The following is a 27,849-nucleotide window of genomic DNA, read 5'->3' on the forward strand; positions in this document are numbered from 1 at the left end:
TGTCAGTCAATCTGACATGGTTGCTGCCCTGACCTCTTGGTTACAGTAAATGTCCTTTCAAGTATGAGAGCCTGAGATTGACGGTTGGGGGGACAGTGCATGAGAGTTCCAGTTGTTCCACATCCTCACCGGTGCTTAATATTGTCAGATTGTCAGTCTTTTTAATTTCAGCCCTTCTTGGGGTGGGGCAGGGAGACACTATCTTCTTCGAATTCTTGAAATGTATTTATTCACTCTGTACTTTTGTTCATTCCTCACTCTGGGCTAAGCATGAGAGAGAACAGAGATGAATAATCATGGTGTGTGCTGCCCCAGGCTTGCGTCAGACAGCTGGGGTATGAGTCTAGCCACTTCCCAGCTTTACTAACCTTGGACAAATTCATCTCACTGAGCCTTGGTTTCCTCATCTGTAAGATGGGGTTGGTACCTCAAAGAAACGTGACGGTTAACTTCAATGACTTATGTGGAAGGCCTGGCCTGCACAGATGCTCAGTGAATGTTAGCTGTGACTTGTTATCCATATGTTTTGCCTGCTGACTTAGAAAGATGAAAAGAAATGGGTACTTAAAGAAAGATCAGTGTTTGGTATAGTTGGAAGGGCTCTGAGTGAGTGGTTGCCATATGTGGATTCTTGTCACTGGCAGATGTGGTTTTAGGAAAGTTCTCTCCCCCTCTGGGCTTCAGGGTGCCCACTTGTTTGGAATGCTGAGCTCTATGTATCAGTTAGCTATTGCTGTGTAACAAACCATCCTGAAACTTAGTGACTTAAAACAAAACCATTTATTATTTCTCATGAGTCTGTGGGTCTTGGCTAGGCTAACTCATACCTCTGTAGTCAGCTGATAAGTCACCTGGGAGCCCTTAGGTCTAGGATGGCCTTGGTTGGATGACCTAGCTTTGCTACGTGTGGACCTGAACTTCTTCTCATGGCAGAGACAAGGGTCTAAAAGAACAAGTGGAAGCATGCATATCCTCTTAAGACCAAGGCTCAGAAGGCACACCGTTACTCCCTTCACATTCTGTTGGCCAAGCCAGTTAAAAGGCCAGCCAGGATACAAGGGATGAGGAGAAGGACTCCATCTCCTGATGAAAGCAGCTGCTGAGTCACATTGCCAAAGGCATGGCTTCAGGGAAGGGTGGAGAATCAAGATGTTTTTGCAGTCCACCACGCTCAGATTCCTCCCTGCTCTAAAATCTCTAAAATCAAATAGTTCATGGATCACAGTGAAAGAAGGACGTTGAATTCCCATCGTCTCAGGCCAAGGCTAGATATGCCTTTCCTGGATTTGGGGTAAATTGCCCAAGTACCCAGTCAGTGTTGGTGCTGAGCTCAGCTCCAAACGGACAGAACTAAAGGACATGTTTTTACTCACTCTGCATTTATTGAGCACCACTGTGTGCCAGATACTGAGCTAAGCTCTAAGGAGGTAGACTAGCCCGTGCTCTCAAAGCACCCTCAGTCCTTCAGGGTAACAGACGCGTGAGGCATTATAACACAACACACCGGTGTTCGTGGGGTCATGGAGAAGGCACCCCTGGGCTTGTTTTATCACCAGTGACCTCCCTACGGTTTGGGCTTCCTTCAGCAGATCCAGACCACATATGAATCAGGAAGACTTAGGGCCTGACAGTTCCATTTAAACTCCGTGGCTCCAGAGTCAGACAGCCCCGTGCAAACCCCTCCGGCACTGGGCAGCCAGGAAGTGGAAAAATAGAACTAGGTGTCCAGAGCTGGTGTGTGGATTTGATTAGTCTCCTCCTGTGCGCTAAGATTATCTCTGTCTGCTATTTGTAGCCACAAAACAAAGCTACAGGTTACCCATGCACTTGCAAGCAACTGGGGCTTCCGAGGGAGTTATATAAACCTTCTCATTTCCTGCAGCCCCTCCTCAAATAGACACCCAGCTGGCATTTTTTCTTAAACATCACTCATTTTTTAAAGGGGAAAAATGTTGATGGCATTGAAATAGATCACACTTTAAAATGCAGAGTAGCAGAGAGACCGTTCAAATTATTCTCTTAATAGAGTCCTTCAGAGTGAGGAAGTGACGAGGGAACATAATCACTTCTTTTGTCATCTGAGCAAAATCTAAGGACTGCAATCCATTTGTCTGCAAATGTGTGTCTTCAGTACAAATTGCAGCAAGCAATCCATTCCCAGGGTAAATGGTCTTTAATTAAAGTCAGTCTCGGTGGTGGAGGGAAGATGAGGGTTGTTTGAAGCCCAAACTAATATAAATCTCCCCTTGAAAAATAAAAAAACTATATATATATATTTTTTAATTACGTATTTTCCTTGATTTGATAATTAGGGAAAAGCTTTGTTTATAAGTGAGACTATTCTGGCTCTTATTCATGAATAAAAATTTTGGTAGTGAGGCCTCTGAAAAGCAATGGGAAAAATTTCTGTAGCAGTCCTGGTAAAAACACATCCTCAAGCACTGATTTTTGTAGCTGAAGTGCATTATGTGTTTTGCGTGAGCTTTTGAAAGCTTAGGTAAATGAGGTGGCTCAGAAAACAGATAAAAATCCTGGGAGGAAATTATACGGATCCAAAAGAAGATAAGTGTCCACTAATTCCCAGATTAACATTTTAGACTCCTGTGTTTTTATAGGGGAATTTTTGCAATGCTGATAACGTGAGATTGGTTTACAATGTCACATACCAGGAAGAATCAACAAGACCTTGTTTAAGTTCTCAGAGTCAGCTACAGTTGAAAGGAAGTGGAGTTAATGCAGTAACCCGATAGTGCCCTGGTCCCTGTATTAGATGGCAGCACTGCTCCCAAGATGACATATTTTAAGGGTGACACTGACCTTAAGGTCAATTGTGTTAGTGTGTACTCTCTGGGTTGCAAGAGACAAAGACTCAAGCCCATTTGGTTTAACCCCCCAAAACATTAATTAGATCACTTAGTTGAAATCACTAGGATTGGACTTCAGGCACAGCTTGCTCCAGGCATCAAATTGAAGTCACCAAGACTCAATTCCTCCTTCTCTGTCTCTGTGCTGTACTCTCTCTCAGTGGGCTTCATTCTCAGGTCGGCAGTTCCTTGATGATAGCAATTTGGCTACAGCTACTTTATCTTCCATCCACTCAATTTGTGTGTGGTATAAAAGAGCTAGTGCCACTTTCTTGGTTGTTTCTAGATTGTTCACTTGAAGTCCCAAGATTAGCTCTGACAAGCTTTAATTGGGCCTGTGGCTCTGTCTGTCCCTAACATATCCTTATGTCCAGAGGGATGAAAGGTATGGATTGGCTGAGGTTTAGATCACTCATCCCCACTGTGGGGCATCTAGGCAGTCCCACCCCAAGAAGAGCATAGACTAGAAGTGAGGGAGGAGGGGAGGTACCCCAGAAAGCAGTTTGGGGACCTGTTAACCAAAAGGATAGGCAAATGCTGGCCTGTGAAACCTCGGAGTTCTGTTACATCAGTCTTTCATTCTTTCCTTCAGCAAATACCTGAGACCCCACAACAAGCCTTCTGGAGCTAGGTGCAAGGATTATGGGAATGAACAGGAGGGCTTAGGCCTTGCCCTCAGAGAGCAAACACATAGTCTATCTTGTGTGTATTAGTCTGCTCAAGGGCCATAATAAAATGCCACAGGCCAGGTGGCTTAAACAACAGAAATTTATTTCTCACAGCTCTGGAGGCTGGGAAGTCCTACATCAAGGTGCTGGCAAGGTGGGTTTCATTCTGAGGCCTCTTCTCTTGGTTTGTAGGCAGTCACCATCTTGCTGTGTGCTCACATCTCGAGTGACTTCTTTGTGTACTTGTGGAGCGAGAGCAAGGGAGTGGAGGAGGAGGAGAGAGAGAGAATGCACCAGCTCTCTGGTGTCTCTTCGTATAAGGGCACTAATCCCATCAGAGGGCCCCACCCTGATGACCTCATCTAACTCTAATTATTTCCTAAAAACCCCATCTCCAAGTACTATTGCACTGGGGGGTTAGGGTTTCAACATATGAATTTTGGGGACACACAAGCATTCATTCCGTAACATCACGCTGGGGCTTCAGCCATGCCGTGGTCTTCCAGCCAACTCAGTGTTTTTCCTGAGCACCTGCTGAGTTCCAAGCCCTGGAAACAGAAAAACGAGGAACACCAGGGCCCTGCCCTCAAGCAGTACAGTCAAATCATGACGGTGGTGTCCAGGAGTCTGTGACACTGGGGACATGTTCATGTCACCTCTCTTTGCCTTTGCCCAATTTATTACTTAGGATTGGATTCTACTGGAACTAATAGAAAATCCAAAATAGCAATAGCTTAAACAAAAGAGAAGGTTATCCCTTTCTCACTTACAAGTCCAGGTAGTTAGTCTAGGACTGGTGTGGTGACTCCATTTCACTGGGGACTCAGGGTCCACCCTTCATTCTCAGTAGTGGCTTCTACCTTGTGGTCCAAGGTGGCTGCTCTGGCTCCGGTCATCATGTCCACATTTCAGCCAGCAGAAAGGGAAAAGGGGGAAGAGAAGGAATGTCCCTTCACTTTAAACATACTCTCCAGAAGTTGCACACCCCACTTCCACTTACATCCCCTTGGCCAGTACTTGTGCACATGCCTACTCCTAGCTGCAAGGGAGGCTGGGAAATGTAGTCTTTATTCTCATGGCCATGTGCTCAGATAGAATTATGGCTTCTGTTTCTATAGATATCAAGAGAGAATGGATATTAGGGGGCAACTAGCAGTCTCAACCATACTTATACTGCTCTGCTTGACAGGTCCCTGCCTTTTCTTCCATATGTCTCTCAAGTTCATTTTTAAAAACCAAGCTTACACACTGCCTCCTCCATGAAACCTCCTTGATTTTAACCCCAGTTGAATCAACAGCACTATCTTTTTCTTTTCATTTTCAAATAAACTATATTGATGTATAATTTCTTACAATAAAAGGCACCCAGGGCTTCCCTGGTAGCACAGTGGTTGAGAGCCCGCCTGCGAATGCAGGGGACGCGGGTTCATGCCCCGGTCCGGGAAGGTCCCACATGCCGCGGAGCAGCTAGGCCTGTGAGCCATGGCCGCTGAGCCTGCGCGTCCGGAGCCTGTGCTGTGCAACAGGAGAGGCCACAACAGTGAGAGGCCCGCATACCGCAGAAAAAAAAAAAAAAAAAGACACCCAGTTTTAAGTGTACCTTTCAATGCATTTTGAGAAATTAACCACCACCAAAATCAAGATACAGAATATTTTTACCTCTGAAAGTTCCCTCATGCCCCTTGACAGTTCATCCTTCTTCAACTGCTGGCCCAGACCATCACTGATCTGCCTCCTGTCACCCTAGATTAGTTTGAACCTTCTAGAGTCTCTTATAAATAGAATGATACAGTGTGTACTCTTGTGTCAGGTTCTTTCACTTAACATAATGTTTTTAAAGTTCATCCACATTGTCGTATGTATAATAGTTTGTGCCTTTTTATTGCTGAGTAGTATTCCATTGTATAGCCATTCCACAGTTGGTTTTTTTCCATTTACCAGTTGATGGACATTTGGGTTGTTACCAGTTTGGGGCTATTACAAATAATGCTGTTTTGTATATCATATACAAGTTTTTGTGTGGATGTATGTTTTCATTTCTCTTGTGTGTACACCCAGGAGTGAAACTGTTGGGTCATGTGTTAAGTGTATGGTTAACTTTGTAAGAAACTACCTAACTGTCTTTTTCAAAGTGGGTGTACCATTCTCCATCCCCACCAGCAGTGTTTGAGAGTTCCAGCTGCTCCACATCCTCTTCTCTCTCTTTGGTTCTACTCTGGGAAATTTCCTCAAATTTATCATCCAGCTCTTCTGTAGGTTTTCTTCTTCTTCTTCCGTCAGACTGTGTATTAATTAACAAGAGTTCTGTTTTACTTCCTGAATGTTCTTTTTTGAGCATCCTGATCTTGTCTCATGGGTGCAACATTTTCTTTTGTCTCTCTGAGGATATTTTTTTTGTAGTTTTCATCTTCCTGCAGAGCCTCTGCGTCCTCTAAATATACTTTTCCTGATTGTTTGGGTATATGTATGCCTATCGCACATGTGAGTTTTCCCTCAAATGTTTGAGGATCCTTGGCTGTGTGCATGTTAAATGGGGGCCAGAAAAGAAGATGGTTGGGGCTCCAGTGTGCCCCACGCCCACTCACCCCACCCCGCAATGTGGTGAATGGGTTTTGTTGGCTGATGCCTCACTGCAGGGTGATGCGACAGGGAACTCTGGATGTACGCCGGTTTTTGCTTTCTACGGCTGGTCAGAGTCTGCATTGAAGATGTTTCCATTCTCCTATCTGAAAGTGAATTCCTGGCCTCCGCTTGCCCAGAGCCAGGTGGGCAGAGGGCTGGAGGACAATGTGGGGCAGTCCAGAAACCTTTCCCTAACCCCCATGCTCTCGGGATGGTGCCGCTGCCTCTGCCAGGTCTCCCACAGTCCAGAGGCCTTCTGTCTTACTCCCTCCCAAGTCTCAACCCCTAGTTTTCTGCTGGGACGAGAGGGAGACATTTTCGTGGCTGGGTAGACATAAAAGAAAAGGGGTCTTACTGCCTTTAAGGCTGACTTTCAATAAATCCTTCCAGAGGTGCCCGGTGTTGCCACCCATTGCAGACCCTGTGCGGTTCTCTGGTGTGACCTGAACGCGTGTGCTTTCAGCATCTTGGCTTTGATTCTGCTTCCCTGGCTTCGCTAAGTCAGTGCTACAATGTCTCTCTCCTTAATAGAGGCCAAGACTGTTGCTCTTGCCTCTCCTCTGTTTGTTTTGTCCTTCTGAATTGATGCTTAAAAAAAAATCTCATACTGTTGTTTCAGTGGAGTTTTGGCGTGGGGGGTAGAAATCGGGGCTACTGCATTCATCTAACTCGCTCTCCTTAACCGTAATCTCTTGCTCTTCTAACTGCTTGGTTCCCTGAGCCTTGGCATCATCATCTATAAAATGGGGCAGGTGATCCCTTTCCTGACAGCTGCCCAGGAGCTTTGGTGAGGATTAGATTAGGTTTTTTACTCATCTAATATTTACTGTTCAAATACCAGGGTTCTAAGTGATGCGTGGCTGAGGGTAGAGGGTACCTTCTAGAGGCTGGGGCTGGAGAATAGGCCAATCCAGGCTGAGGGATACTTTCTCAGTTATCTGTTGCCACAATGATACTGCAAAACACATACCCAGAAACCTCACTGGCATGTAACACTAAGTTTTTATTTAGCCTGGGAGTCTTCAGGGTTTAGCAGCTCCAGGCTGGGTCGGCTAAGTGACTCTGCTGATCTTGACTGGGGGCGGCTGACTGTGAGCTGACCTAGGAGACCCTTGGACAACTGGGACAACTGGTCAGTTCAGCTCTGCTCCACATGTCTCTCGTTTTCAGTCGTCTAGTCCCAGGATGTTCTCATGTTGATGGCAAAGGGGCAAGAAAGCCATCCTCTGCTTACATCACATTTGCTGTCATTGGCTAAAGTTAGCCACATGGCTGAGGCCAGAGTAAGCGGACAGGGCAGGAAACCCTGCTCAGAGGGGCAGAGGGCATGGACACAGGGAGAAGTGAGAAACCAGGGCATCAATGCAACCTCTGTGCCATGGGTGTGCAGGTATGGCTCTGGAACAGAGCGCGCCCCACCTTCAAGCTTTCTTCTACTAAACCCACAATACTTCGCCTAAACCACGAAGCTGGGGTCCTGCTACCCTGACTTGTATTCAGTTGAAAGAGTCAGTCCTTTACTCACTACTCAGAGGAAATGCTCTCCATCTTTAAAACGATCAGGAATGATCTCTCCGATAGAGAAATGCACTCCCCAGGCTTGGGCTGGGCTGTAGATCACAGGCAACTGATTTAATTTGCTTAATTATTTGATTCAATCAGGAGTTAGCTTAATTATTTTCTTGCTTCTCACCTCTTCTGAATCCATTCTGGAAACTGATTATGTCTTTAACACCAGCCCAGAGATAAGTATTTCAATTGGGAAATGTAATTAGCCAAGGAAAATGGATGTGGGTGCCGCCTTTTGTCCAAGCACCATTAAAATCCAACTCTGGTCAGTACCAACGTGGTGGAAGACAAAGGGTGCAGTTTGCTTCTCTCCGGACTGGAGAGGAACGCCCAGCAGGAAGTGGGGAATTAGGCATCTTAGAGACGGAGGCTCATTCATTCATTCATTCAGGAGGCATTTCTAGGCCAGTTCTGGGCTGATGCCAGAGATGCAGAGGTGAATTGGCCATGTCCCTTGGCCCAAAGAGTTCTCCTAGAGGAAAGTATCCACATGTAATTGTGAGATACGCAGTGCTGGAAATACAAAGGAAGGAGCAGCTGACTCTACCTCTGGAGCTTCACAGAGCAGGTAGTATCCAACTGGGCCTTGAAGGATGAGCTAGAGCTGCCCAGGCAGAGAACAGTAGAACTGCCTTCTAGGCGGAGTGCACAGCATGTACAAGGGCATGGTGGAGTGAGAGCCCGGGAACTGTTGTAGAGGCAGATTAGGCAGGTTAGGGCAAAGCCGCCGGGGGGCCTCCTAGGCCCTCCTGTGGCCCCCCAGAGCACAGGTGTGCACTGTGTCCTCAGGCCATCCCTTCTCACCTTCCAGTGCCCCTCTCCCCGCCCCATCCTCCTTCTCCACCCCACTCTGCCTTTCAGAAGGAGTTCTAGAAGAATTCTCCTGAAGTGTTTGGGTTTTTTTGTTTTTTTTGCGGTACGCGGGCCTCTCACTGTCGCGGCCTCTCCCGTTGCGGAGCACAGGCTCCGGACGCGCAGGCTCAGCGGCCATGGCTCACAGGCCCAGCCGCTCCGCGGCATGTGGGATCTTCCTGGACCGGGGCACGCACCCGTGTTCCCTGCATCGGCAGGCGGACTCCCAACCACTGCGCCACCAGGGAAGCCCTGAAGTGTTTGTTTTAACAGAAGTTTAGGATACATGACTTTGGTGGGAGACTCTGAACAGTCTGAAAGCTGGGGGGTGGATTCAGGACAACTAAGAACAACAGACTTGGGTTCTAGAGCTGAAGAATAGGCAGGTGGAACGGGAGGGCCGACAGCCTGGGCAGAGGTATGGCGGTGGAGTATGCTGAACTGAGTGTGACGATAGCATGAAAGGAGAGGTGGGTACTAAGCTGCCCAGGAGGGCAGAAGCTACGTCACAAAGGGCCTTTTAGAGGGTAGTTGGAGACCAGCTCCTTGGCCTTGGCCTCTGTGGTGGGAGGACTGCAGGCATGGGGGCCTCTCTAACACTGCCTGGGCTATAGCTGCTGCTGCAGTCCCTCTCCTGCAAGTCCTCACTATTTCAAAAGCTGTACGTGCTCAGGGCAGTGGTCGCTGGTTTGCTTGGATCTCTGCCTGAGACTGAAGGCTGCCTGGAATGCGGTGGGGTGGAGAGGTTACCTGGCCAGGTGGCTCCTGCACCTGGGAGAGGGAGGGAGGACCTCCTGCTGCCAGGGCCAAGGAAACGATGAGCCACCACACCTGTGCCCACCTGGCTCCTATACACCTTTACCCTCAGCCATCGTTACAAGGAAAAATACAGCCAAGGAAGACCATGAGCTAACAGAAGTTGCCAGGCCCCGCCTCACTCTGAGACGCCCACCCAACTGTCTACCAGATCCCATCCCATCTGATCCATGCACGCTTGAGTTTTTAATGGAGTGGTGACCAGCATGTGTGCAATTTTATCTGCTTCTGTTTCACTTGATAGGATCTGGTAGCCTCTTTCCCTGCCCTTCCTAAGTGGGACCCTTCTCGCTGGCGAGGCAACTGGTATAGGGAGAGAGCACCAACACTGTAGGCATTAAGGCTATGGTTACTGCTTACTTGCTGTGTGACCTTGGGCAAGTTGCTTAACCTCTCTGAGCCTCTAGACGTCATCTGAAAATGGAAATACTATAACCTCTGCTGGAGAGTTGACAAAATGCTCGGTTTGGTGCTTGGTATGTAGGACCTACTAGCCAAGTGACCGTGATTATTATGGGACGTTTATAGGGTGCAGCTCAGATTACTGCCTAGTGCACTGGCTGGGTTACCTTAAGCACCAGTGGTTTAATCTCCATGAGCTTCAGTTTCCTCCTCAGTGGAATAAGGGTGATGGCACCCGTAAGGGTGGGCGTGAGGCTCAGACAAATTAATTATTGTGTGAAAGACTGTGGAAGTTGATGCTTTTTGTCCTTATTTTTTTTGATTCTTCTCTGTCTCTCCATAGAGCCTGGCCCAAGGTGTTGATGGTTTTTACTGTCAGGTGATTTGAGAGCCCCTCTCATGTCCCCAGCTAGCACTGGCAAGTGGACATTGGGCAAAGGTGAGAGCACAGGAGACAGAGGAGGTCGGTGTCTGCAACCACCTGCCTAAGAACGGGGCCGCGGGACCATGTGTACAGGATGAGGTGGCCCTGCCCCTGAATCCAGGCTCCAGAGGCTGAGGGTGTGGGGCATTCTCCATCCCTACCTCTAAGCTATGGGTGAGGAAACCCTCTCAGCAGAAGGACATGTAATGACCAGGATCCTGTTAAAGTTGTCGTTGCTCAGATCCAGCTCAGCACGTCACATACCGCTCAGGCCTTCCTCCTGTCTTCTTATGGGGTCTCAGCACCAGTGCTGGGCTGCGAGTGCAGGACTGCTTAGGGGTGGAGTGCAGGGTGAGCCTCAGCTACCAGTGCGGGCTTCCATCCTGAACCCCTGCTCCCTGCCAGACTGGCTGGCGGAACTGTGAACCGCACGAGGTTCTCAAATCTCCAGAGAGAGCAAGCGTGTGCCCCAAGCACAGAACCTGGCAGGAGAACCCCAGAGCAGGAGGATGTGGGGCTATGCAGAGAAATGACAAGGTTTTGATAATAGTGTCTACCTGACATGTCTGAAAAATCAGACGTGCATCTCCCTGGCAGGGCATGCAATTTCCTGTTAATGAGTTGTGAGAGGCTGGATCAAGTTATCAGGGAGGCAGGGCCAGCTCCTTCCCAGGGGAGCCACCAGGAGACAGAAGCCAGGCCCCAGTCCCTCCCCCAGGGGGCTCAGCCCTTTGGGCAGCATCTCTGCCAAGCGGCAGAACTAAAGTCTGGAGTGAGGGTCTCCAATCTGAGTCAGGATCTGCTGATAGATCTGGACCCCTTGCCTGGAGCTTCTCCAAGACCTTGGCTGCACTCCCCCTGCCTCAGCAGGGGCTGTACAAAGTCCACTCCCCTTCGGGCTCTCGGAGAGACCAAAGCCACAACACCAGCAGTGAATGGCATCTCTGTAGCCTTCCCTGCTTGCAAAGCACCACTCACATTTGTCATCTTATTAGCCCTTCACGAAAATCTGCATTAGAGAAACTGAGGCCCAGAGAGGCGAAATAACATGCCCGAGGTCATTCTGTATAATGGGTGTATTTATTTAAGGTAATGCTAGATGCTATAACTGATAAACCCAGAGACCTTTTTATGGATTGAGAACAGACATTTACTTCTTGCTCATGTAAAGTCAAATTGATGGGAGGAGGAGGGAGCTTTGCTCATCACAGTCACTCGGGGACCCAGGGTGATGGAGCTTCCATCATCTTCAGATTGTGACTCCCAAGGTCACCTCAGCCTTGGAGGGTCCCACAGGGGGTTTTATGGACCAGGCCTCAAAATGTATGTAAATTATACCCATATTCCATTGCCCAGAACTTGCTCATAGGGCCCCACCTAAATGCAAGGAGAGTTGGGCAATGCAGTTCCTGACTAGGTATAGTAGTTTCCCCACAACGGCTCTGCCTTCCTTAGAAGGGGAACATGGTCTTTGCTGGACCTAATAGAGGGTGTTTTCCTTAAACAAAGGCTGGGGACCCTGGATCAGAGTTTGATGGGAGGTGGTCACTTAAAAGTCAACAAGTGACCAACATGTACTAAGACCTGGAAGAAGACACAGGATGTTCCTGACCCTTTGAGTTCACAGACACTGCCCCAGCCTTCAATAAAGTCCAAACTCCTCAGCCTGGCATTCACCGACCTTCACAGGAGGACTCCAGCGCAGCTTGCAGCATTCCCTCTCTCGTCCCCCTCCCCACGTACCCTGTGCTCCTCCCTGACCAACCCCTCACCTCAGGGCCTTTGCACGTGCTGTGCCCTCTGCCTGGAATGTTCTTCCTCCAACTCTCCACCCTGCAGACTCCTGCTTGTCCTTCTTGATCCCAATCAGAGGTCATCTGTGAGGCTTCCTTCAGCAGAATTAGCTGCTTAGCCAGCATTGACTGAGAGCTCAATGTGTACCAGGTACTACGTGAAAGGCTTTATGGGAATGAACTCATACATAACCCCCCAAGCCTATGAGCTGGCCATCCCACTTTATAGATGAGGAGCCCAAGTCTCTGAGAGGTTCAGAAACCTGCGTGAGGTCACACAGTGGGTGGCAAAGACAAATTCCAAACCCAGGTCTCTATGTTCGCAGCTGAGACTTAATCACTGGGTAAACGTCCACCTTTTATTAGCACCTGTCACGATCCATCACAATTATTTGCTTACTTAATAGTGTGCTCTGAATCCGCTGTCATCCTGAGAAAGCAGCTGCAGACTCCCTGAGGGCAGAAGTCCCAGCTGATCATCCTGGAATTTCCCTCACCATTGCCACCATGCCGAGGTCTGGGTGGCACTTTTCTCTCAAATAAACTCCTTATCCTCCGAGAACCAGAACCAGAAATTCCTCAGATTATCATCTGTCATAATCCCCTCCCTGCTTGCCTGTCAGTTTTTGAAAGTTAACCTGAAACCATTTGAAAATGATCTGAGAGGCACAGCCCAGCCTTCTCCATGCATGATTAAGTGTGATGGCTTTTTAACGATTTGAGCTGTGCCTTCCGTGAATTGACAAAAGTGGATTACCATATATTTCTGAAAACTGTGCTGCTGAAATCAGATTCTTTTTCATTTTCTCAGTCATCCTCACAGACCTTTGCTGAGAATGACAAATACTTGGGCTTTAATTGTTTAGTCGCACGAGGGTGGCACCTCCCAAGTTCTGAGAACTGCTCTCGCTGGGACAGCAGGGAAAGGCTTCCTGGGGTTCGATCTTTAGGAAATTGAACTGTGTGTTTTCTCTGAAGCAGAGGGAGCTGTCTTCTGGGGCGCAGCACGTTTGCTACATTTGTGAATTGCATAGGCCCCCAGATCTAAATCAGAGGCAGTTCTCACCCAGGAAACACGCTCAGAGCTGTCATGCTAGGGATGAGGAGTGGGTGGACGTGGGAAGGTGGGTGAGGGGCCTCTCCCTGTTCAGCCCATGCACAGACCCTTCCCTTGTGCTCCCTCTTTCTGCCAGACTCTGTGCCACATCCAAGCCACCCACACCTTCAAGCGGGGTGTTATTAGTCCCTTTTGACAGATGCAGACTCATGGCTCAGAGAGCTTAAGCAACATGGTTGTGACCACACAACTGGTAATATATAGAACCAGCGGTCAAACATTTTGACTAGAAGCCTGTGCTTTTTCCACTATCACGTCTGCCTATTAAAAAAGTCAAATAAAATTAAATGAAAGGTGACTCAGAGGCACCTCCTGTGACCCATTTACATTTAAAGAAAAAAAACACCTTCCCTGTCCACCTATTAGTGCAGTCTCTCTAATAATATGCATTATCTGACATTATCCCCATTTCACAGATGAGGATGTTGAGGCTTATGTGGGTAAAGTAGCTAACCAGAGATCACACAGCTAGGAACAGTGAGGTAGGATTTTGTTCTACGTCTCCCTGGCTCCAAAATAAATTCCTCACCTCATCCTCTGTAGGAAATAAAAATCTGCCCAGAGGGGCTTCCCTGGTGGCGCAGTGGTTGAGAGTCCGCCTGCCAATGCAGGGGACACGGGTTCGTGCCCCGGTCCGGGAGGATCCCACATGCCGCGGAGCGGCTGGGCCCGTGAGCCATGGCCGCTGAGCCTGCGCGTCCGGAGCCTGTGCTCTGCAACGGGAGAGGCCACAACAGTGAGAGGCCCGCGTACCGCAAAAAAAAAAAAAAAAAAAAAAAAAAAAAATCTGCCCAGAGATCCCCCATCTAAGTTAGGTGGTCAACACAGGTAGGTCTGCCAATGGGAAGCCTGTGTTAGTTTCTGTGTAAAATGCATGCACGTGTCCTTTCAGTTAGGGGAGGGTCGGGGCGGCTTCTATCAGTTTCTGGAAGGGGCCTATGGATTAAGGAAAGGGGAGGTCCCTGGTCTGTAGAGGAGGGCAAGTCACCCTCCTGTTCTTCCCTGCATTCTGACGGTGAATCGGGTGGGGCCGTCGTGGGCCTGATGGGGAGAGGGCCAGAGCTGCTCTGGCCTCTGCTCATGCTTGCTCGGGCTCCTTCTCAGTTCTCTCTCCAGATTAACTCCATATACGTTTACTCAGACCCTACCGAGCGCCCAGCATCGTAGATGATTCCGAGATGAATATGAAAAGATCTCTGCCTTCCAGGCTCCTGCCTGTGAGAGAGACAGAGCAACACAGACCCTCCTGTGAGTTGGCCTGCCCAAGTGATCAGCAGTGGGACCCAGAATGGTGCAGGGAGGAAGCGTCACTCCCTTGAGGGGATTGGGAAGGCTTCCTGGAGGCTGAGCATCACGGGCGGGGCTCCTGTGGGGAGAGGCACCAGCTCCTCTCACATAGGTGGTACCTGCTATAGAGGGGCACTGCTCCAGCCCACGGGTGGAAGGTGCTGCCGGACCCTGAGGAGACGGCCTGGGGGTCTTGTGGTTGTGGGCACCTCCCTGGGGCCCTCTCAGACCCTCTGAACCTGGCCAAGTTCCCAGAAATTGCACAGGAGCAGGATGGCACAGCAGTGAAATGCGGAGCCTCCGAGGCAGCCGGCCTGAGTTGAATCCTGGCTCCCCCATTCATCACCTTGGGAAATTTGACCTCTCTCAGCCTCAGTTTCCCCATCTGGAAAAGAGCAACACAAATTGCACCCTCCTCATAGGGTTGCTGGGAAGCTTTTTAAAGAGGTGCTTCCATCTGCCTCCACACAGGCTCAGTTGAGGCTGGCCGTGGAACGGCTGCTGCATCCACTGTGTGATCTCTAACCCTCAGGATGGGGTATGGTTGTCCCCATTGTACAGATAAGGAAACTGAGGCAGCTAGTAAGTGTGGCTCCAGGGCTCTGCCCTTTCTGCTGGCCCATTCCCTGCAGCTCAGCCATCCCAGCGACTAGAAGGACCCTCCGCTGGGGCGCAGCTCTGTACCAGGCTCTCCCGGCACTGCCTCTGCCATCTCTTTATGTTTCTTGGGGTGAATAGGGCCTCTTTGATTTCCTTGCTTTTCCCCTTTCCAGTAATCATCAGTCATCTTGTTATCACAGCCACACATCTGTGCCTCTTGACTCTGGTCCACAGGCTGTTTGCCATGATCAATGCATAGCTCTGTGTGGCCACCACGTATATCCAAGATGACATTGTGACCTTGCATCCATGGGCCTGGGAGGCCCTGGTGCTTCCAGAGGGCAGCTGGAGGCTCCCCCAGCGGGGCTGAAGTGAGGCGACTGGCTGATGGTGCCCTGTGCTCTTGGTCAATTCTTCTTGCCCCTGGACTGGTAACCAGCTCCCCACCAGCTAGGGGCGCCTCCAGCCACCTTCATGGGACCCCAAAGCACAGGCCCAGGTGCTCCCTGCCTCCCTCCGACCCAACCTAAGTGACTAGTGGGCTCTCACCAACCCAGACGGGTAGCTCCCTGAATTACTCTACGTGGGGTCTCCCTCCAGGACACTTCACACAGCAGCTTGAGTATCACTTTAAAACACCAGGCAGATGGGGGTCTCCCTAAGCCATCCACACAAGCCTCCCCAAGCCGCCAAGGCCCTGTGTGGTCTGCCTCCACACCCCGTCACCACCCACCATGTTCCCTTTCTCACCACCCCACACCACCTCTCTGCTCCACAAACAGGCCAAGACTTCCCCGCTCCATTCTATTTGCTGTGCATCTGCCTGGCCCGACCCCCTCTTTCCTCCTGTCTTCCTTCAGGCCTCAGCTCAAATGCCGCCCTCTCCTGACTGTACACCCGCTCTCTTTCCCTTTATCACATTTGGTCCTTTGTAACTCGGTGTCATCCGTGTGACACCCGGTTGGTGTCTTTCTCCCCCACCAGACCTTCAGCTCCTTGAGGGTGGGGACCAGAACCGTCCATTCTCCAGCACCACGCACATCCTGAGCACTCCAAAATATGCTTTTGGGTAAATGAATAAATATTGAGCAAGTGACTTAATTCCTTGAAATTTCAATCTTCATCTGTAAAAGAGGGACAATGATAGCGTTTTCACGAGGTTTAAAAAAGATGTGTATAATACGGTGCCTGGCACAAAGCACTATCTGCAGCTGTTCTTATTAACCTCTGTGGTTGGCATTTAGGAGAATCTCACATTCCACAAGTGAACTTCGGTTGGATGTCTGCCCTGGGCCAGGATTTCAGAGCACCATGGAGTTGGTCTCTGCCCCCTTACACCCCCCCACACCTCACACCACATTAGGAACAGCCTCTGGTGAGGTCACTGGCTCCCTGGAGGCTTCCTCGTCTAGGTGTGAGGCAGTGGGCGGAGGGCATCCTTCAGTAGATCTCAACGATGCCTTTGCTCTTCAGGCTTCGATTAAACAGGCTTAGATTCAGCCCTGAAGACACTCACTGCCTGGGATGGACTTGAGAAAAGGACACGGATGACACAGATTACTATAATGAAAGTTGAAAGCAATTCTTTTAATAAAAGTTCAGAGGAGGGCAACCTCAGGTCCAGGTGGGGCAATCAGGGATGTCTTTGTGGAGGAAGCAGCATTTTCTCCAAGACTTAAAGTAGACATTGGGTTTGGACATTTGTGGAGACATTTTGGGTTAGAGGAGAGCCTTCCAAGCAGAAGGAACAGCTTGAATAAAGGGCTGGAAGGCGAGAAACAGTGGACCTCATAGAATCTGTAGTCCAGCTAGAGTATGGAAAACGTGACAAGACCATTAAGAAATAGGGCTGGGGGGCTTCCCTGGCAGTCCAATGGTTAAGACTCCATGCTTCCACTGCAGGGGGCACAGGTTCAATCCCTGGTCGGGGAACTAAGATCCCACATGCCACACGGCCAGTGAGTGAGTGAGTGAGTGAATAAATAAATAAATAAATAAATAAGTGCTTTTGGATAAAAAAAGAAATAGGGCTGGAAGGGCATTATATCAGTCAGCTATTTCCAAAAATAATGCCACGTAACAAATTACTCCACAGTGAGTGGCAGGCAACAGTGAGCATTTATTTCTCGTTCATATAGCTACAGGTAGGCTGGGGTTTGGTTTATCTAGGCTGTGTTCAGCGGGTCCAGGTCTGCTCCACCTATCTCTCATCCTTCATGGACCTCCATGGCTATTTTAGACTTGCTCTTCTCCAGGTGAAAGGTGGACACACAGGAGGGCAACCCCCCCATGCAAGCTTATTTCAAACCTCTGTTCAAGTCACATCCACTAATCCCATTGGCAAGTCTCATGGCTAAGCCTGAAGTCAGAGCCAGTTTTAATTCCCTACCCACCATGAGGCCAAAGCAGGTTACATGGACAAGACCAAGGTTGATGGGACAGGGATGTTTACCCTTCCCATGGAAGTAGAGGGATAGTACTGGGCAATTATCTAATTTGCAGGTAGAAGCCAGAGTATGGAGGGACTCTGGGTCTGCCCTCAGGAGCTTCCCATAGCAGCAGTCGGATTTAGTGTCTCTTGGGGCGAGCAGCCAGGGCTCCGGCCTTTGCTCTTCTTCCCACTGAGGCAAGAAGTGTGTTAAAAATATCACAGTGCCTGCCCAGCTTGGTCCCGACTTCCCGAGTGCCCATACCTCCTGCCCGCCTAATCTGCGAGGGATCCTACCTTTGCCTTCTTCTGCTGGAACTGGGCCTTATGGTAACAGCCCCGTGCATTGAGCACCTACTCTGTGCTGGGTGTATCAAATTCTCTTGTACTGAGTGCCTGCTGAGAGCTCTTTGTATACATTCATCTGAACTGGCCACGCCCTTCTGAAAAGGAGACCCCATTGTCCAATTTTTCTGAGGCCCAGAGATGTCAAGTCAGTTGCCCAAGATCACACAGCTGGGAAGGGATGAAGCTGGGATAACCAAACCCATAAGGTCAGATGGTGTGTAAGGTGGTGTCTGGTTACAGCTCTGCCCTGAGCTGCTGTGTGACTTTGGAGGATCCTGGGTACTAATTTCTCCATGTGCTTTTTCTTCTCTCAGAGATGCTCTGAGATAAAAGCACTTCAGAGCTTGCTACACAGCGCTGTCGCAGGGAATTTTTTTGAATACCAGTTTCCAGGTCAGACTGCACCCTCAGCTCTTCTTTAAAAACAAACAAAACGTTAACATTTTTAAACATACCTGGTTTTCCAACGAGGAACCCTGTCCAGTAGACTGCCTCAGTGAACCGTGTCAGGCCATTCGTCACAGTGAGCCTCGTCCAGCGGTCGACCACAGCAAACATTCTCCATCCGGCTGTGGCAGCAAAGCGTGGCATCTGTTTGGGAAGAGTGGAGGAAGGCATTAGTTCCACCAGGGCCCTGACGTCTGCAGCTGTCCATCTTATTCCTCTGACAGTGTTTTCCTTGGATAGCTGGCCACTGCTCTGAGTGGTATGTTTTCTCCGAGGCCAAGAGACCTTGTAAAGTGTTTGGAAATCCCTAAGAAAGCGCTGTGGGCATTTCCACCAGTCGTTTATTCATTCAACAGCCATTTGTTCTTGCCTTCTCAGTGCCTGGCCTGGGGATGGATGGTACGGCTCCTGGGAAGAGTCCGAGCCAGCCACTGCCCTTTGGGATTCACAGGCAAAGATGTACGGTGTAGTGGGAACAGTGCTATGACGGAGCACCTGCAGCAGAGCAGGGCGGGCTTGCAGAGGAGGGAGTGGTCAGCTCTGCTTGTGGCTCTGGAACATTTGAGAGAAGACACAATGCTCTTGCATCAGCAGACACTGCAGGGTGTTTAGGGAGCTGCTAGTGGTCTGCTCTGGGTAGCGCATTGCATGCAAAGAGAGCAGGAGGGAGGTGAGACTAGAGAGGTTGCCAAGGCCTGGACCACAGGCACCCTGCGTACTGTGCCCAGGACTTTGAACTTGGAGAACAGGAGGCTTTGAGGACTTTTTTTAAGGGCAGTGACATGGTCAGACCTGATCACCTTTTATTAATCAGCCTCTAGTAAGAGCATTCTGTTGGGTTCCAAGAAGAGTTTGTAAAAAATATCTTTAGTCCTTCCGGAGGCACCAAGAAACCTTTTTCTGGAAACACTCAGCCCCTCAACACAACGTTATGTGATCCAGGAAATAACCATCATGGAAAGATTCAGGAAAAATATTCCTATTGGAAAACAAACAAACAGATAACCCAGACCTGATAAAAATGGAGAGGTCCTAATCCCTAAAAAGATTTTATGCAGCCAGAAGACCTGATGTGGTTTTAAAGAATGTACTTTGGGGTAGTGGGGATATCGCTTTAATTCATCTTCATAGAAACCCATGTGGCAGAACATTCCAGCTGCTACTGCTGCATAACAAATTACTCCAAAATTTACTGGCTTAAAACAATTATTTTATTATGCTCACAGATCCAGGGGGCTAGGAATTCAGAAAGGTCACAGTGGGGACAGCTTCTCTCTCTGCCAGGATATATGGGCCCTGACCTGGGAAGGCTTGAAGGCTGAGGGTGACTTGACAGCTGGAAACTTCTGGAAGCTTTTTCATTCACATGTCTGGAATTGTTGCAGACTGTTGGCTGGAACCGCAGATGGGCTGTCAGTCAGAAAACATACGTATGGCTTCTCCATCTATTCTCTCCTTGTGGGCTACCTTGGGCTTCCTCACAGTATGGCGGCTGGTCCCAAGAGCCAGCATTCCAAGAGACAGGAAGTAGAAACTGCCTGTTTCTTAAGGTCTGGGCCTGGGAACTAGAAAATCATCCATTTTGCTTTATTTTGTTATTCCAGGTAGTCACAAATTTCCACCCAGGTTCAAGGAGAGGAGTGTGGAAAGAGGTCCTCTTGTGGGATGGGATATCCTACGGCATCCGTCTTTAGGAACTGTGACCTGCCCCACAGCCATATTGGTTTCTTTGGAAGCTGAGAAAAACATTTGTGTTGTTTTCTTTACCGATTAAGAAAAGTCTCTGTGGATTATATCCTCAAATTAAATGCAACCATTAGTATTTGGCTCTGGGGATACCGTGGTAATAGGCTACGCCTTGGGTGATTTTTGTTTCTATCTAAACGTTCTTCCTGGAGCTTATGTTTTCCAGCCTGACCCATTTCTCTTTGCTAATATAATGTCACATAAAAACCTCGTCATCATTAATATGGCAGAGTCAGGAGAGGGGATACAAACCACAGTCCAGCAGGGCAGGGTGGTTCCTGGCCAGGCAGCCCCCAGGAGAGGAGGTTATAAGAGCCTGGGGTCCATTCCCTTGTAGAGCCCGACACGCATGACAGATAGCTCTGTGCAGGGCACTGGTGTGGACACACTCAGCCCCCCTGGCCGATGTGGCCACAGCCTGCTGGGAGGGTCTCCTCTGTCTACTGGCACCAGCCCCTAGAGCAGACAGTTGAGCTGCCCTGGTGACCTGGGTGGTCACGGAAGATACCCGGCAGTAGGCTCAGTCTGTTCAACTGACACGTTGACCTTTAATGCCTCTGGGTGCCAGACTATAGCCAGGCACTGAGAGATATGAATGAGCCACGGTCCCCTCGAAGCCTTCCCTGCCCAGGAGGAGGGGGCCCTTTATTCCCAAATACTTGTCGTGTACCTGTGATGGGCAGGAAAGTGTTCTAGGCAGTGGAGGGCAGCAGTGCACAAAACAGAGCTCTCCCCGCCAGGAGTTTTACACTCCATCAGGAAGACAGTAAATAGGGAAGCAGACCCACGTGTAACGTGGCTAGGAATAAAGGCACTGGGGAAAAATAAAGAGGGAACAGGAAGAGCGATGGGGGTGCTATTTCAGCAGAGCGATCGCAAGGGCCAAGGCCAGGACTCTAAGGCTTGGAGGGTGCCAGGAGCAGCAAGGAACTGGAGTGGAGGGAGAGAAGCCAGGCAGGGAGAGGAGGCCAGGGCCAGATCACAGCCTCCGAGGCAGGGGGGAGCCCTGGGAGGGTTTTGAGCAGAGGAACGGCATGATAGGACTTGCATTTCTGAAGGCGGCAGCCCAGAGGAGGTGAGGAGTGAGTGGCGGCTGGAACCCTTGTGAAGACAGAGCCGCCAGGATTTGCTGTGGGACCAGATGTGGGGGCAAGAGACGCAAAGTCAAGGGCTTGGGGCCACAGCTCTTGGGAGGAGGGGGCTGGCATCCACCAAGGTGGGAAGCCTGTGGGAGGGGCAGGTTTGGAGGGAGGCGCAGGATTTGCTTTCAGACGAGTTAAAGGTGAGATGTGTGTGGACCTCCGAAATGTGAGTAAGGAGTTATTGGAGAGCGAGTCTGGGCTCCCGAGGTCAAGGTCCTGGCTGGAAATTTAAATCTGGGAACCATCAGCATGTGGATGGTATTTAAGCTGTGAGACCAGATTGAATCACTAAAGGAAGGAAGGTGGACAGAGAAGAGGCCCAAGGATGGAGCCCCAGGCGCCCCGGTCTCTAGAGGCCTGGTGATGAGGAAGAACCAGCAAAGGAGACTGGGAAGGAGCAACCACAGGGTGAAAAGGAGAAGCACAAGGAAGAGCGGCATCCTGAAGGCAGATCCAGCACAGAGTGAGCATGGTGCCAAGGTGCCGGTGCAGGTGCCCGAGACGGGCCAGCTGGTCTCCTGCCCTCCAGCCTGCCCACCCCCACTGGCAGCCATCTCTCAAGCGTGGAGACAACTCTGCTGCAGACTGCGCCCCTGCTATTTCGGAGGACGGGGCAGTAAATTGACGAACCCTTTAGAGTGATGAGAAAGGAGCACTTGTCGTGGCAACGAGGGTACACGGAGTTGGGGCATGGAGGGTGGACCCTGAAGGGCTGGGGAAGACTTCTCAGGGAGGGTGAGACTTCATGCAGACTGTGGGGTGAGGATCACAGTGGCTTCCTGGGTGAGGAGGCACTGGGCAGGCTCTGGACGCCTCAGGAGCAGGTGGAATGAGGAAGGCAACTCCTAGCCAAGTTTGTAGAAGAGTCACAGAAGTCAGGGAATGTGCTGAAGCTGCAGGGAATAGGGAGGGGCCCAGTAGGGTTGGGAGCTCTGGCCTTTGGGGCCACTTGGAGACAAGGCAGGGAAGGGGTGTGAGAGAAGCATGAGCCTCAATGATCTCATGATCTAGTTAGGGGGCAAGACAGAGCCCCACAGTGCAGGGCGGGAATGGAGGGTGCCTGAGTCGGAAGCCCAAGAAAGTGCTACGGGAGCTCTCTGGGCGGGAGGAGGTTGTCTGGGTGCAATCAGGGAAGGCTGCCAGTGGGAGGTGACCTTGAAGAAGGTGTAGGCTTTGCCCAGAGGCACAGAAGAGCTTTCTTGTCAGAGGAGACCCCACATGCAAAGGTAGGAAGGCCAGAGGATGCAGCCTCTGTCCAGGAAGCAGAGCTTGATGCGAGATATTAGCTAGATCCTTTGGATTCAGACCCAAAAGACTTTACGCGCGCGCGTGCGCGCGTGCACACACACACACACACGCACACGCACACGCACACACACACAACTCTTTATTGTATGGTTGTACTGTGAAGCCACTGCAGGTTCCTGAGCTGGGAATGGACACAGTGGATCTGGTTTTCGGGAGACAGATCAGGCGACAATATACAGGGTGGGAAGGAAAGGGTCCGGGAGGTAGGTAGACCCTTTTGGAGGCAGGTGTACACCCAGGTCAGGGGTGGGAAGCAGCAGACACAGGTGGGAGCCATATGACACTTTTCCTTTAAGTTGGGTCAAGGCTCTTGCAAGGCGCGTCTTGTGCCTACACTGCCCAACAGGGTGGTGAGAGGCCAGTAATACAGGAGTGTCACAAGGCCTCAGTGACCCCAGAAGACTTTGTGGCGGGGCTGCCCAGGGCCAGCTGGGGACAAGGAGGGCCACACTTCTGTTTGTGGGGACCAGCTCATGTGTACCCAACATCATGCCAACTCCTTTCCATCCACCCCCCCACTTAACCCTCCCAGCAGCCTTATGAGGTTGGTCCTACTGTAATCTCCATTTTTTCAGATGAGAAAAATGAGGCTCAGTGAGGTACGATGACTTGCCCTGCACACAGCTAGTACATAGTGGAGCCAGGATTTGAACCCACATCTCCTTGGCCAGGCCAGTATTTCAAGGTGAGCTAAGGGACCCCAGAAATAAGAACAATGAACTGATTTGTCAAGCACTTACACCGTGCCAGGCATGTACAGGTGTCTTTATCAGGTGTCTTTAGGCTGGGCAGTATATGATACCTTTGTCCCAGCTCAGGAACCTTCAGTGGCACCTCAGTACCCCAGCCCAGTGGTCTTCACCTCATTTTACAGATGAGAACTTTGACACTTAGAGCAGATGGGTTGCTGGCCCAGGCTGGGATGTGAACCCAGAGCTGTGTTCTTTTAACAGAAGAACACAGGAAGGGGGGCCAGCAGGGGCCTTTGTGAACAGCAGCAGTTCAGAGCTAGAGCCGGGAGGGTGGGCCACCCAGGAGAGTGGGCCGCCCAGGCCCAGGGAAGCTTCCAAGCTGGCCACCTGACTCTTTGTGCCCCACTGGCTCTTCACATACAAGTTGTGGGCCTGATGACTGAATAGGCGGCTGTCTTTTTCCCTGGGGAGCTGCCCCAGGTCGGCTGCAGGTGCAGATAGAGTTGAATTCGGGATAGGGCCTTCTCTCCTGCCCGGCCTGGCCGCCAGGTAACCTCTGGCCTGAAACGGAAAGCTTTCCAATAAGTGCCTTGCTGGCCTGCAGCCCAGCTGTGTGGTAGGTGGGAGCGGAGAAGCAGGAGGACTTGGACACCCGAGAGCAGGGGCAGAACCTTGCCAACAAATCTTTTAGCGAGTTGCCTCCTCAGCCGGCTGCCTCGGGAGTGTTCGGGAAGGACAGCTGGTCACGAGGAGCCCTGGCTGCCCTCCCGGCCCAGCCAATGCCCTGGGGCCTCGGGACGCAGGGTTGGCCCAGGAGACGGAGGGCCTGTGGGGTGAAAACACCAGGCAGCCCGGGGCAGGATCCAGAAATCGGGTACTCTGGGCCACCTCTCCCTTGACCTTGAAGGACACACAGCTTGGGCTTCTCTTCTCTTCGCGTCAGAGCAGCCTCCTGCCCCCGCAGGGGAGGGGGACGTAGCAAGCAGATCTGAAATTGTTTTCCCAGGGAATTGAGAGGCCCTCTTGTGGAAAACACACTACACGTGGCCCGGCCTGGGGCCCCATTCCTCCCTTGGGCTAATCTTGGACGGGACCTCTCTGGGGTCCTCATCTATGAAATCTAGGGGTGAGGCAGCCGCATCTCAAAAATCCCTCCAGGCCCTTAAGAAGTCAGGTGTGAGGCCCTGTGGTTAACAGGGAGGGACCCTGGCATCAGAGCCAGGAGTGTGGACCCCAGACCTGTGCCCTTTGGCCTGGGCTTGTCTCAGTCCGTCTCTGGTCATGTGTGGCCCATCTGGGTCCCAAGGCCTGAGCACCTCAGGAGGGTAAGGAGTTGCCACGAACCGTGCTCAGCCTTGGACACCTACAGGGGAAGCAGCCAGGATAAACCAGAAAAAGACCAACTTGGTTTGGCTTTGAGTGTTTTCCTACTAATCCTTAAGTGTAGGAGGGGTTGACATTCTGGAAATTCACTTTAACTCAAAAGCCGAAGCCGTCCCAGGACACGTGTCTCTGGATTGGGAAACGCCTGCATCCCCCAGCCCTCCCCTCCCTCCACTCTTCCTTGCAAACCCTCCCTTCTGGAAATGTGTCTTTAACCTCCAGACTTAACTTTCTCTCAACTTCTCCCGGATCTCCCTCCCATCCTTTTCCAAGCCGTGCCCTTTATCTGACCTTGCTGCCCAGCCTAGAGAGGTGGTTAAGTGTTTGAGTTTCACAAGGATTCTCTGCCTGCGAAGTCAACACAAGTGAGCAGTTAAGGAAGCACTAATTAAGGAGATTAGACGCTAGCTCTGAACGCAGGAGTGCCCGCCAAGCCGTACTTCAGACTCAAGTGGGGCTCAGCACCTGTCAGGGAGCTCTAGTGTCCGCTGGGGGAAGGTGGAGGCTGTGAGTCTCAGTGCTTTGAGCCTCTGCAAGGAGGACATTGAAGGAACAATTACTCCTCTGAAGTTACCCTCTAGTCCCGAAAGGAAATTGCTGCTGCCTGCGATGACTGAAGTTGTGAGGAGTTGATGGGAGGCCACCATCTCTTCCAGGAAGCCCCCCAGATGGCCCCAGGCACATCTCTTTCTCCCTCATTTCTTCCTTTACCATCCTCTAGAAGGCAGGCTCTGGTTGTCCCATGTCCGAGGTTCTTCCTCATCACTCTGCTGTCCAGTCTGTGATGTGGAAACATGCACAATTTTCTCAGCCTTTACTCCCAGGACAAGAGTCTAAGGCCCCAGTGGCAGGGGCCAGGCCTCAAAGCTCACGCTTTGTGTACCCACTGGCCTAGAGCAAGAGTGGCCACGGAATCTTTGGTTTGTGCATTTGTTTAGTTTCTTTGTCCAAACTGTCTTTCCGTTTTTTTTTTAAAACAGAAATAAATTTCTGGTTATAAAAATAATCCATGGGGCTTCCCTGGTGGCGCAGTGGTTGAGAGTCCACCTGCCGATGCAGGGGACACGGGTTCGTGCCCCAGTCCGGGAGGATTCCACATGCCGCAGAGCGGCTGGGCCCGTGAGCCATGGCCGCTGAGCCTGCGCGTCCGGAGCCTGTGCTCCGCAACGGGAGAGGCCACAACAGTGAGAGGCCCGCGTACTGCAAAAAAAAAAAAAAAAAAATCCATGAGCTGAAGAAATCAAAAAGCACCTGTAATCCCAGCACTCGGCATTAACCACTGAATCACTTCCTGCCGGACTTGATTCTGTTCAGGCTCGTCCACGTTGGCAAACAGTAAAGAAATTATATTGTGCTTTTTTTTTTTTTTTGCAATCTACTTTTTTTTACCTTAACAGATCCCATGCGTATCTCCCCAACTAACATAGGTCTTTCTCAGTTGTGTGAATGTCTGCATAGTGTCCTATTTTATACATGAGCCACAATTTGTATAATTACTCTCCTATTATTGGACTTGGAGGTTTTTTTTCCCAACTTTTACCCATTATATATGATACGGCAATAAATACCTTCCTGGGTAAATATTTATGAACATCTTTTTGTTCTTAGAATAAAATAAAGAATGGCATTGAAGCGTCAGCGGACTGGCACATTTGTTAAGATTTTGTGGACCAAATGACAGTTCACCCGCCCACCCGCCACCCCCAGCATGACAGAGAAGTGGTGGGCGCCCAGCTGGCCCTGATGGTTGACTTGCTGGCAGATGTAAGAGTGGACCAAGGTCTGGGAAGCAGCTCATCCCTTGAACTCAGTCTCTCCAACCCCCGCCCCCCCCACTGCTGCCCTGAGGAAGAAGCAGCCCATGGGGGGACTCTGGGTCCTGGATGTGCCTTCAAAGGCTGGTGGCCCTGGAGTCTCCCTGGATCGTGCCTAGGAGCCTGCCCAGGCATTTAGAGGAGGCCCGGGGAATGGTGGCTTGTGTGACTGGGGTGGAAAGGACGAGATTGACCCATCCTCTGTGCCTGCAGGAGGCCTCAGTGGGGCAACGGTCATTGATTCCCTCGACACCCTCTACCTCATGGAGCTGAAGGAGGAGTTCCAGGAGGCCAAGGCCTGGGTGGAAGAGAGCTTCCACCTGAACGTGGTGAGTCAAAGACCTCCGGGGTAGTAGAGCCAGAAGGGGCCCGAGAGGTCAGTGACCCGCTCCTCCCAGGCTGCCCAGCAGAGCATTCTTGGAAGCAGGGTTCCATGCACCCTGTTCCAAGGCCTCTCTCCTCAGACCAGCCTTGAGGTGGGGGATGTCCCCCCAGCCCTGGCCGGCCCATGAGTATTTACTAGCCGGAACTCCCTGGGGTGGAAGACAGACATTCTTGCCCTCCCTAGGGTGCCAGGCACATTGCTACCACCCAGGAAGCCCCTTCTGGGACTGACTCTGTCAGACAGAACAGCAGCAACAGGGGAAGCGACCCTGGGAAGGGAGAAGTGGTTATCTGCTCAGAGATGCCCTAACCTAGAGGTCCCCATCCACCCCTGTGCTGCCCTCTTGAGAGTGAGAGGGGCAGGGGGAGCTGTCCGGTTTGAGGCCATGACCAGGCTTGGGGCCCTCTTGGTTTCTAGCCTTGCAGGCATCCCTGGTCAGGGACCAGGGCCTTGGGGCGGGGATGCTCATGTATATGGATGGTACAAAAGCCTTAAATACCAGATGCCTCTCCCACTGATCTCTCAGCCCAGACTAAAGTAACAGATCCATCCTGGAGGTCTCAGCTCCCCACAGGGAGAGGCTGTTTAGGTGGTTTGGGGAGCAAGACATGGAGACAGATGGGTAGGGGGAAGGGTCACATCAAAACACACTGTCGGGCTCCATCTGGGGCTCCACAAGTGACAGATTCTGCTATGAACCGGGACAGCTCCTGGCAGGATGGAGGCCTCTGCTCCTGGAGAGGCCCATGTCAGAGCAGAGCAGGGCAGAGAGACAAAGTAGGGAAAGTCCGGGAAGGCAACGCTACAGGAGAGCCTCTGGCTCAGCTCGCAGCCTGGGAAAAGTCATCTAACCTTCCTGGGCCTTACTTTCCCAACCGAAAGATGGTACAATGATAGTGCCTAATTCACAGGCTTGTGAGGACTGACCACCACGGAGGGCTGTGAAAAGCATTTTACGACACTATAAACTCCAGTACAGATAAAGTGGTGTCATCGTCACTGTGATGACGTTGAGGCTTGTTACGACTTCTGCTGGTCTGTGTGAGGCGAGGAAATTCAGAATCCTCCCATTTCCTACGGTATCAGAGGCAGAAGGAAGGAGTGTCTCCATAGCCCACCTTGACCCCTCCGCAGATGGTGGG

General features: G+C 50.8%; 1 protein-coding gene across 1 annotated transcript in view; it reads left to right on the forward strand.

Annotated features, from left to right (window-relative positions):
• Nucleotides 1–27,849, forward strand: part of MAN1C1 (mannosidase alpha class 1C member 1) — a 132,265-nt gene that overhangs the window by 72,352 nt on the left and 32,064 nt on the right. Inside the window, exon 3 of the mRNA XM_060016671.2 lies at nt 26,536–26,651. Within this exon, the coding sequence (XP_059872654.1) occupies nt 26,536–26,651 (116 nt within the window). The remainder of the gene's footprint in view (nt 1–26,535; nt 26,652–27,849) is intronic.

This window comes from Delphinus delphis, chromosome 1 (assembly GCF_949987515.2).
Source record: "Delphinus delphis chromosome 1, mDelDel1.2, whole genome shotgun sequence".
NCBI lineage: Eukaryota > Metazoa > Chordata > Mammalia > Artiodactyla > Delphinidae > Delphinus > Delphinus delphis.